This window comes from Pelophylax lessonae (assembly GCF_965119305.1).
Source record: "Pelophylax lessonae genome assembly, chromosome: 7".
NCBI classification, from domain to species: Eukaryota; Metazoa; Chordata; class Amphibia; order Anura; family Ranidae; genus Pelophylax; species Pelophylax lessonae.
The window spans coordinates 272,821,020-272,833,259 of record NC_138774.1 but is presented as its reverse complement, the minus strand read 5'-3'; the positions used below and the strand labels follow the sequence as shown (position 1 = coordinate 272,833,259).

The 12,240-nt window shown below is 45.0% G+C and overlaps 1 protein-coding gene across 1 annotated transcript; it reads left to right on the top strand.

Annotated features, from left to right (window-relative positions):
• Positions 1-342: 342 nt before the first annotated feature.
• Positions 343-6,147, top strand: ENDOG (endonuclease G). Its single transcript, XM_082264034.1, has 3 exons — positions 343-895; positions 3,993-4,102; positions 5,628-6,147. The coding sequence occupies exons 1-3, from the start codon at positions 419-421 to the stop codon at positions 5,908-5,910; spliced, it is 870 nt and encodes a 289-aa protein (XP_082120160.1). The 5' UTR covers positions 343-418; the 3' UTR covers positions 5,911-6,147.
• The last annotated feature ends 6,093 nt before the right edge of the window (positions 6,148-12,240 follow it).

Genomic DNA, 12,240 nt, shown 5'->3' with positions numbered 1-12,240 from the left:
AAGTCCCATTTTTTTCTCCCCTTCCCGTCTTATCTAAATAGTAATACTGGGTTATTGGCTGTTTTTTCAAGAATAATACCAATATTATGGATTATATTATTTATTATATATCACTTTACCCAATATGCCGATTCCATTGTACCCTTCTAGTTACCTATTTTATTCCCTCCCCCTCCATATTTACCTGACCAGGGATGGAGGCATCTAGCCTGAGATGGGCAGTGCCTCATATAAAGTCCCAACTGGTTTGTTTTTGTTGGTTTTTGTCCTTGTTCTGGATGTCATAGGGGTTTATCTGAGATGAGGAAATGATACAATTTGATTCTTTGTTTTGCAGGAACAGGATTGAAGAATGTGCCCTCTTCTACTTGAATAAGGAAGACGCGACGGTGCCGGAACACTTTCTGCTAGCTTGAAAATGAGATTTAGAAGCCAGATTCTGGTTTCAGGGGTATCCCTGGCATTTGGTGCTGTGCTGGGTGCAGGGGTGACCAATTGGAGGCTACATGACAAGTCTGGATCCGATTCCCTTTATCCAATCGTACAGGCCGCATCTGAGGTGTCCCTCCCCCCTGTTTCTGGCATCACTAGATTTGGATTACCAGGCTTCAGCCAACTTAAGACTCGCCAGTCCCACATGCTCAGCTATGACCCCAGGCTGCGCGGCCCAACGTGGGTTCTAGAACAACTGAATGGTGAGCGCATACGGGGCGCGGCTGATCGGATTCACTGTGACTTCATAGAAGATGAGTCCGTACACCCTTATCACCGGGCCACAAACTTTGACTACAAGAGAAGTGGATTTGACCGGGGACACTTGGCAGCAGCAGCCAATCATAGATGGAGCCAGCAGGCCATGGATGAAACTTTCATATTAAGTAATGTGTACCCGCAGGTCAGTAATATTGCTCTCAGTAATCAGAAATTAGCTTACACCAACACTTAAAGCGGTAGTATCCCACTTTTTGACACTTTTAACTACAGGTAAGCCTATAATAAGGCTTTCCTGTAGGTACAATTAATATCTCCTAAATCGGCACGGTTTAGGAGATATTTGCAGTGCATGCAGCCGCTCACGCGAGCGGCGCATGCGCTCTGAAGGTCCGGCGGAAAATCACTTCCGCGCGCATGCGTGGGAGTGACGTCATCGCGGCTCTGGCCAATCACAGCGCCACAGAGCCGCCAAACCCGGAAGAGACGCCGAGGGATCATGGCAGCGCCCGCAGCGATGTCCGGGGGTCCATGTCGGGGCTTCGTTCTAAGGTAAGTAATACATAATGAGCTAGTATGCGATGCAGGTTTTTTTTTTTTTTCGGGTTTACAACCGCTTTAAAGTAATAATAAAGACTACATTTTTTTATTGGTAAACTAAAAAAGAGTACTTAAACTTACCTGATCTGTGCAACAGTATTGCACAGAAAGGTCAACTAACCTCCTTTTTGGCAGTCCCCTGCCAGCACTGCCCACTCCTTCCTCCTCCGGTTGCCTCCTCCGCAAGCCAGGTGCCAAGGAGGCAGGGCTGTCTGTGTCCATAGACACAGTAAGATGCAAGAGCCTGATCAGGGCAAGTAAAATAGATTATGAAAGGCACATTGCTGAGTAGAGTAAAATAAATCCCCAAAAATGTTTCAAATATAATTAATAAAAACCCGAAATGAGAACATATTGCCCTCATAAAGGATGATCAGGGGAAGTTGGTCACACGTGACATGGAGAAGCCAACTGTAATAATTACATTCTTCTCCTAGGTTCTGTTCAGTATAACAATATATTGAATGTGGCTGACAGAAACCAGTGTTCAAAAAAGACTTGAAAAACGTGATGTGAAGAAATCACTAAGACTGGATGGTTTACACCCACAAAGAACTTGCAAATACAGACCATTCAGCCTAACAACAATAGTATGTAAACTATTGAAAGGAATGATAAGGGACCATATTCAAGAATTTGCTAACAAGAATAGTATCATTATTAATACCTAACATGGACTGAAGAAAGACTGTTCTTGCCAGACCAACCATTTAACATTCTATGAGGAGGTAAGCTGTACTTTGGATAGAGGAAGACCTGTGGACGTAGTATAGCTATATTTTGCTAAGGTATTTGATAGAGTACCCAATAAACAACTGATTAACAAATTGAGAACTTTTGGCACTGATCATTTGGTATGTGGCTGGATAGAAAACTGGTTTCAGGAGAGTTTCCGAAGGGTCATGATTAATGTCATATATTCTGAATGGTCTGGAGTTGGGAGCATTGTGCACCAGGGCTTTGTCTTGGGACCAATTCTGTTTAATGTGTTCACAAATGATATAGAAGTTGGAATAAATAGTTCAATTTGCCCATGATACAAACCTAAATAGGGTAATACATTCACAACAGGATGTAGCAACTCTCCAAGAAGACCTAATTAAAATAGGGAACTGGGCAACTATATGGCAGATGAGGTTTAATAAAGAAAAATGTTACCTAATGCACATGGGAGCTAAATATAAAAATGCAAGTTACACGCTAGGGAGAGACCATCTTGGGGAAACAAGGATGGAAGAGGATCTGGGGGTCCTGGTAGTTCAGACTCGGCAATAGTATGCAATGCCAAGCTGCAGCAACGGTATTTATTCCACTTTACAAAACTCTGATTCTGCCACATTCTTGAGTATGATGTCCAGTTCTGGTCACCAGTCCTCAGGAAGGATGTGTTTGAAGTGGACAGAGTCCAAAGAAAGGCAATAAAGCTAATAAGGGGGATTGAGGATCTCCGTTATGAGGAACAACTGCTAACATTACACTGTGTTTCCCCTGGAGAAGAGACACTTAGGAGGGGACATGATCGCAATTTACAAATCTTTGAATGGTGACTCTAGTATTGGGAGGAAACTATTTAACCTAAGGTTTCTAAAGAAGAAAAGCAGCCGCACAGTGAAGTTGGATGAAAAGCTGATCAATCCTAGTTTAAGGGATTGTTTACTGTTAGATCAATAAGGGTGTGGTACCCCCTCCCCAGTTGATGTCAGGCGGTGTCGATAAATTCCCAAACTGTAAATGTGTTTCTCAGCAAACAAAATGTACAGGGATATTGAAAATGGTAGTAACATAACACACAGGTACATTCAGGTTGAACTGGATGGGCTGATATATTTATTCTGCTTGGTGTCTATATTCAACAATGTAAGAAAACTTTTTGGAAATAGGCTCCTTTCACATGGAGCGGATCTGTCCGAGCGGAATCTGCCTGCTCAGAGGGGGATCTACTTATAAGAGCGGACATTGACCCAGCCCTCTCTCCTCTATGGGGTGGTCAGTTTCCAACCGATTATCATCTGATCCACTGGACGGATGGTGGACATATCGCTATACGTCCATTTTATCAGATCAGATGCCCGGCAGGTGACAGTGGACATCCAACACCCCATAGGGAACAATGGGTGGTCCAATCGGGTCCACCTGAAAAACTGACAGGCGGACCCAAACGGTCCGCTGGTGTGAAAGGGGCCTTAAACATACAGTATATGCAGGGACTGCATTAAGATGATAGGGGGGGATATGATATCAATGTACAAATACTGTACTGGTGACCCTAGCATAAGGAACAAACTATTCAGAGAAAGGGAATACAATAAGACACGTGGCCACTCACTAAAACTAGAGGAAAGATGGTTTACGTAAGGGGTTCTTTACTGTCAGAGCAGTAAGGATGTGGAATTCTCTTCCACAAGCAGTGGTATCAGCAGGGAGCATCGATAGTTTCAAAAAATTATTAGATGGGCACCTTAAAGACCACAACATACAGGGGTATACAATGTACGGTTAACAGCAAACACACACACACATCATAGGTTGGACTGGATGGACAGATGTCTTTTTTCAACCTCACAAACTATGTAACTATGATAGGCTTACTTTAAATCCAGATACTCTTATGTAGGCATTTTATATTTGTAAAGGACCAGTTTTATCAGAAATTGATGTGATACTAACGTTCACTCTTTCAGAATCCAAATCTTAATCAGTATGCCTGGAAAAACCTGGAGAAATACTGCCGATCGCTAACCAAGAGTAACAGGAACGTGTATGTGTGCACCGGTCCCCTATTCTTACCCAAGTAAGTCAAATGCATACAATTATACCTAAGATAAACAGGAACATCCAAGTTAGAAACTTGAAATTGGACCTTAAGCAAAACATACTGAAATACTAAAGATACTGAAGTACTTGCATTTGCTTGAAAAACCAGTGCTCACACTCAGTCATATTCTAAAATATCAACTATACCACAGCTCTTTTTTTTTTTGATTAATGTCTCTTACTGTTGTTTTCAGGATTCTTTATTCCCTGTGCACACTCCCCATCCTCCTTTTACACGCACATGAACTTTAATGGCATCCCAGTCTTAGTCCATAGGGTTCAATATTGAGTTGGCCCACCCTTTGCAGCTATAACAGCTTCAACTCTTCTGGGAAGGCTGTCCACAAGGTTTAGGAGTGTCTATGGGAATGTTTGACCATTCTTCCAGAATTGCATTTGTGAGGTCAGACACTGATGTTAGATGACAAGGCCTGGCTTGCAGTCTCCGCTCTAATTCATCCCAAAGGTGTTCTATTGGGTTGAGGTCAGGACTCTGTGCAGGCCAGTCAAGTTCCTCCACCCCAAACTTGCTCGTTCATGTCTTTATGGACCTTGCATTGTGCACTGGTCCAAATCATTTGGTGGAGGGGGGATTATGGTGTGGGGTTGTTTTTCATGGGTTGGGCTTGGGCCCTTAGTTCCAGTGAAGGCAACTCTTAAGACTTTACCATACCAAGATATTTTGGACATTTTCACGCTCCTTTTAGACCCCAGATCCCCCCATAAGAATACCTGTCATGTGCCTATTGCTGTCACAAGGTATGTTTACATTCCTTGTGACCACAATAAAATTCATCAAAATCCCTTCATATGCTAACACCTTAAGAGTTCCCTTCAGTGGAAATAAGGAGCCAATCCCAAACCCTGAAAAACAACCCCACACCATAATCCCCCCCTACATTAAATGAATTGGACCAGTGCACAAAGCAAGGTCCATAAAGACATGGATGAGCGAGTTTGGGGTGGAGGAACTTCACTGGCCTGCACAAAGTCCTGACCTCAACTTAGAGGCTTAGGCTGCGATCCAGGCCTTCTCGTCCAACATTAGTGCCTGACCTCACAAATGCTCTTCTGGAAGAATGGTCAAACATTCTCATAGACACACTCCTAAACCTTGTGGACGGCCTTCCCAGAAGAGTTGAAACTGTTATAGCTGCAAAGGGTGGGCCAACTCAATATTGAACCCTACGGACTAAGACTGGGATGCCATTAAAGTCCATGTGTGTGTAAAGGCAGGCGTCCCAATACTTTTGGTAATATAGTGTATGTATAACATGCCAACACCTGGATTTATTCTTTATCCAGTTACATTAGTATGCTGAAAAGTAGGGTGGGTTTTACCGGCCTAGCCCCAAACTTCTTGTTTGCCAGCATCCAGGCATCCTGTAGTCAGAAGTATACTTCACTAGTCTCTGAATTCCTGTGTTCCTCAATAGATGTGAAAGAAATAGAGTTTTACTCACGCCTATAGACCTATTCTGAACATTTTTTTTTTATTCTAGGATGGAAGCAGATGGTAAAATGTATGTCAAATACCAAGTGATTGGCACCAACAATGTGGCTGTCCCAACACACTTCTTCAAGGTTGTCGTCTTGGAGAAATTCAATGGCGAGATTGAACTTAGACCCTACGTCATGCCAAACTGTCCTGTAGATGAAAAGATCCCCCTGGAGCGCTTCCTGGTGCCCATAGAAAGTATTGAGCGAGCTGCTGGTCTGCTTTTTGTTCCAAACATACTCAAGACAACAAATAACCTAAAAGCCATCACCGCTGGTGGGAGATGACCCCATCCTGATCTGTTATGTCAGCTTTCAGTGGACCTGTGCTCTATGCCCTGCATTGCAGCTTGCAATTATGGGCAAACAGCAGGTTTACTTTAATGGTAGCCCCACGTATGGCCTTCCCTTCCATCAGGAGCAGAGAGAAGAAGCCTTGTTACACAGAGCTGTGGAATTTCTCCTCACCTCCATGTGACATTATTGGGTGACTAAGCAGCCAAGCACCAGCATTGTCCATTATAAGGCATGGGAGTGAATCGTATGCCCCCCCCCCCCCCCCATTCCTGGATGTATTGGATTGGTGGTGGGGACAAGGAGAAGGTGATCATGTACTGCCAATGAGGCTGCAATGGAAGGAAATTGTTGGTTTGCCCTGCATGGGCAAAGCCCATGTTCACTTGAAAAATACAGAATCATGCTGCTTTTTACATTATGTACAGTGTAGATGTGTATGACAATGCTTATGTCAATCATGGAAAACCTAACATGGAATCTTAATACAAAATGTTTTTGCTTTAAGTAATGTCTCCCTCTCTTGGATTATGGTGAATGAACGCATGTCTGCAATATTGAATGATAAGATGAAGGTGTTTGATAAAGTGTGGGAACCACGGCTCCATTATTTAACTGGTAACTCATAAACTTGTAGCCTGCTGTCTGGGTTCTGGGAGCGTTGGGTTTGGGGCGAGGGGTCTGGTCCACTTTTTTCTTTATTCTCCTTCAATCCTTCTCCTTTTCTTCTCTTTCCTTTCTTTACTCTACTACTCAGTAGGCAGAGGCGTAACTAGAACCTTTAGGGCGCCAGTGCAAGAAACCATGAAGGGCCCCCTGGATCCCTGGTCAGCGCCCTTCCTTTCAAGCCTGGGGCTCTTCCCACTGATCCTGGGGCCCTTTACCCTAGTTGCGGGGCCCTTTATTATGGTCCCGTAGAGGGACCCTTTCACAAGTTCTGCAGTGGGCCCCCTTCCTGCCATCTTGGGGCCTCCCCACGGTGGTGGAATGTCAGGGCCCCATTGCACGTGTGACCTTTGTGATCCTGGAAGTTCACCCACTGGTGTCAGTAGTTTTTATTTTTTGGTATTTTAATTGTATTATTTTTTATCATTTTATTTTATTTTTTTACAATGTCACTGACTATGACTCTGTCCATTCAGAAAAGGAAGGAGCTGGTAAATTACATATTTACCGACCCCCTTCCTGGTTCTTTATTGTGACACATCCCCTGCAGCAGCCGGCAGGAGGGGGGAGGGAGCACAGTGGGGGGGGAACCAGGGGAGCACACAGGGGCCCAGAGACAGCAGAACACAAGTGAACTGGATAGGAGGAGTGGCGGGGGTAGCATACAGAGGAACCAATCTCCTCCATTTTCCTCCTACAGCTACAGGAGGAAAAAGGAGGACAGTGATTTCTCTACATGCTGCCCCCGCCGCCCCTCCTATCCAGGTGTGCAGGGGAGCTGCACAGGCCCCCTAGAGCATGGGGCCCGGTTGCAATTGCAACCCCTGTAGTTACGCCCCTGTCAGTAGGTATCCTTATTGGATACTCCCAATTGCCGAATTTGCACATGCCAGCGTCTCCTGTCCTGGAGATGGGGTACTGAATCTGTTTTCTTGCTCAACAATGATAGTTTGGGGTGCCTATATAAAAATACTGCAGTTTGCTTAGCATACAAATCAATACTTACCACTTTAGCCCCGGAGGATTTTCCTGCTTTACGTCCAGGCCACTTTTTTCAACTTGGCACTGCCAATGACAATTACGCGGTCATTCAACGATGTGCCTGAACGAAATTTGCATTCTATTTTTCCCACAAACAGAGCTTTCTTTTGGTGGCATTTTATCACCTCTGCGCTTTTCATTTTTTGCGATATTAACCACTTGTCGACTGCTGCAAGACTATATACGGCGGCAGTCAGCCCCTCACAGGCAAAGTGACGTATGGGTATGTCACTAGCCTGTGAGGCTCTAGGGAGCGAGCGCGCGTGCCCACTCGCTCACGGACCCCCCCCCCCCCCCCGCGCGAGTGAGCGGGGGACCCTGATGTCCGGCGGTCACTCGCGATCGCCGGTTACACCGGGAGAAAGGCAGGCGGCTAATGTAAACAAAGCCGCCTTTCATTCTTCCCTGTGTAACAGCAGAGATCATACGGTCCTGCTATGTAGGACCGTAGATCTCTGCTGTTACATCACTAGCCACATCCAATCACAGTAAGAAGCACGCCCCTAGGGACACACTTAACCCCTCCCTCTCTAAAATTAACCCCTTCACTGCCAGTGTCATTTTTACAGAAACAGTGCATATGTATAGCACTGATTACTGTAGTAATGTCACTGGTACCCCCAAAAGTGTAAAAAATGTCAGTCAAGGGTCCAATCTGTCCGCCCCAATGTTGCAGTCCCGCAAAAAAAATCGCCGATCGCTGCATTACTCGTTAAAAAAAAACCAATAAAAATGACAAAAATCTTTCCCTTTGTTAGTAAACGCAATAACTTTTGCGCAAACCAATCAAAATACGCTTTTTGAGATTTTTTTTACCAAACCTATGTAGCAGAAAACAAATTGACCTAAAATGTTAAAAAATTTAGATTTTTACATTTTTTTGGGGGGGAATTTCATATAAAAAAATTTGAAAAATATTGTTATTTTTGCAAAATTGTCGCTCTTTTTTTGTTTATAGCGCATGATCAAAAAATGGCACAGGTGATCAAATACCACCAAAAGAAAGCTCTGTTTGTGGGAAAAAAAGGACTTCAATTTCATTTGCGTACAGCGTCGCATGACCGCGCAATTGTCCGTTAAAGTCACACAGTGCCGAATCGCAAAATAGGCCCTGGTCAGGAAGGGGGTAAAATCTTCCAAGGCTTAAGTGGTTAATAAAAAAAGAGCGAAAATTGTGCAAAAAAATTTACATTTTCTACTTTGACAGTTAAAAAATATACAATATATTCAATTTTTGGCATATATTTAGGCCAAAATGTATTTAGCTACATGTCTTTGACAAAAACAAATTCTCAATGAGCGGATTTTTAACCACTTTAAGACCGGAAGATTTTACCCCCTTCCTGACCAGGCCATATTTTGCGATTCGGCACTGCGTTACTTTAAGGGACAATTGTGCGGTCGTGCGACGCTGTACCCAAATGACATTTATGTCCTTTTTTTCCCCACAAATAGAGCTTTCTTTTGGTGGTACTTGATCACCTGTGCGATTTTTTTTTTTTTTTCATTTTTGTAAAAAAGAGCAACAATTTTGAAAAAAAAAAACAATATTTTTCACATTCTGATATATATCATTCCCCGAACAAAATTTACAAATCAAAATTTTTAACATTTTAGGCCAATTTGTTTTCTGCTACATATTTTTGGTAAAAAAAAATCACAATAAGCGTATTTTGATTGGTTTGCGCAAAAGTTATCACGTTTACTGACTACGGGAAAGATTTGTCATTTTTATTGTTTATTTTTTTTTTTTACTAGTAATGGCGGCGATCTGCGATTTTTTTTTTTTTTGCGGGACTGCGACATTGCGGTGGACAGATCGGACCCCTAACTGACATTTTTGACACTTTTGGAGGTACCAGTGACATTACTACAGTAATCAGTGCTATAAATATGCACTGTTACTGTAATAGTGACACAGGCAGGGAAGGGGTTAACACTGTTGGTGATCAAGGGGTTAAATGTGTGGCTCATGCTGTGGGGGGAGGGGGTTGTGTGACACAGACACAGATCGCAGGTTCAGCTATGCTGAATCCTGTGATCTGTCCCTGCCTGTCACAGTGGAGATCCGACGCTTTGTTTACACAAGCGGGTGGATTTCCTCACTCTGTCCCCGATGATTAGGGAAGAGCGGCAGTGATCACCGCCTCTCCTCCCCTGGCCCGACTCCCACTGTGTCTGAATACAGCGGGAGCGAGCCTCCGGCGGCGCGCGCGCGCCGCCGAGAGAGGGAGGAATCCAGCGACGTAAGTCTACGTCGCTGGACCCAGGAGAGCCGCACTGCTGCAGTAGCAGCAACGTGAGCGGTCGGCTAGTGGTTAAACTTGACAAGTATTTTACAGCTTGAGTAGCTCTTTTTGATGTCTCAGGGAAAATGTTGTATGTGTTGGGGGCTTGCAAACCATAATTTTTTCTGCTGTTCTCTTTTTTTAATATCTGATGGACAATTGGGAAAGACATGTTACTGTTTGTTAGTTCATTGTATTTTTGTATATTGTCCTTCGGGAAAACCTTAATAAAAACCATTGAAAACAAAGATCAATGTCTCCTTCAGCCTGGAACTCTCTTGAAACACCTATGCAAATACAGGCCAAAAAACCTCCTAAAATTTAAATAAAGGACTTTAAGTCCCAGTTCACACTACCGCGACTTGTCAGGTGACCTGTCAGCCTGACAAGTCGCGGTCCATTCAGTGCTACGGGAACCGTTCTTTTAGGAGCGACTCAAGTCGCTCCGACTTAGAAAATAGTTCCTGTACTACTTCGGGGCGACCTCGGAGCGACTTGCATTGACTTCAATTATGTGAAGTCCGTGCAAGTCGTGCCGAAGTCGCGGTGCACGCGACTTCACAGGTCGCCCCCGAAGTTGTGCCACGGTAGTGTGAACGGACTCTAAAGGTACCTAAAAAAGCACACTGGGTGCAAAATGTATTGACAATGTAGCAGGTTTTCCAGGCATTGGGCCTGATGTGGGTCTGCCATTGTTACCGGTGACACCTTCAGCATATTTAAGCTGAATACCCAAGTGTGAGATTGGAGACAATGACCATCCCGGCATCTTTGGTTTGTTTTGTTTTTTTGATAATGGGGATGGGAGAAGGGAATGAGTGGGATACTCCTCTGGCTCAACTAGGAACAAATGGGACACTTTGTAGGAAAAATGCCTTTCAGCGCTGTCTTGACGCCGGCTGGATGCCGACCAACGCTTGCTGGTGCTTGAAAAGCACTGAATTGCTGAACTGTACTTGAACTTGACTTTTGACACTCTGGTTAGCACAAAAAGTCCTGGACTGTACTGTGAACTGACTTCTGACAATCTGGTTAGCTCAAAAGTCCTGGATACAGCGCCCTCCAGTCCTTCACTGACTGAGGTAGCTTTCTGTAACTGCTTTGTGCTGCTGCAACTCTCAACACTGTACACTGCACACCGCACGCTGTACACTTTAACACTTCAGGGCCCATCACTGGTGCCCCCTTTACACTTCAGGGTCCTCTCACTAGGCACCCCCTCTACACTCCAGGGTCCTCTCACTAGGCACCCCCTCTACACTTCAGGGTCCTCTCACTAGGCACCCCCTCTGCATTTCAGGGTCCTCTCACTAGGCACCCCCTCTGCATTTTAGGGTCCTCTCACTCAGCACCCCCTCTGCATTTAAGGGTCCTCTCACTAGGCACCCCCTCTGCATTTCAGGGTCCTCTCACTATGCACCCCCTCTACACTTCAGGGTCCTTAACTAGGCACCCCCTCTACACTTCAGGGTCCTCTCACTAGGCACCCCCTCTACGCTTCAGGGTCCTCTCACTAGGTACCCTCTTTGCACTTCAGGGTTAACACTGGCACCCCCTTTACTCTTGCTCCTGCACCGCTAGCTAGCTCCTGGATCCCTCTGACCTTCTCCGGAGTGGTCCCCCCTCAGTTAGGCAGACCCCCAGGGGCAGTTTGCAGTACTCACGAACTGGGAATGCTTTGCTGAAACTTGACCCCCTCGGCACACCGGATCCTCTCTGCAGCTCAGCCCTCTATCCCCTCAGGCAAGCCGCCCGGGACACCCAATCCTTCTGACAGGAGGAGACACAGCCATAATCTCCCTCCTGGGACTCTGCTTCCCGCCAAAGATGCTGCGTCATGCGCTCCCCTCAAACTTATAACCACTCCCAGAATCCTGTGCGGCAGAATCTGCCTTTCTGGGGTAGATACAGGCCTAAATGTGACATTGGCTGGGTTTCCTCCACTGCCCAATGAGAGCCCTCTCATGGAGCCAGTGGGGAGACTCCCCAGTCTCAACAGCCACACCTGGGAGACATGACAGCCCAGTTGAAAATCATGGCCCTGCTGTTAGGCAGCCAAGGCCCACTATACTTTACCTAGTACCTGTAGGGTGCTACAACAAGAAAATCAATTAAAAATCATTATCATATTATAACACACATGTATAGACAAAATATTAGATATGATAAAACCTATGAATAACATATAATTAACACCTAACCACCCTGCTGAAGACAGGTGGAGGTAATTACAAAATCGCCGTAGAGTCGCCTCGACGCGGATGCGTTTCTCGGGGCAACAGCCGCTTCTTCCGGAAGACAATAGACAGCGATTATAATCTTATTCACC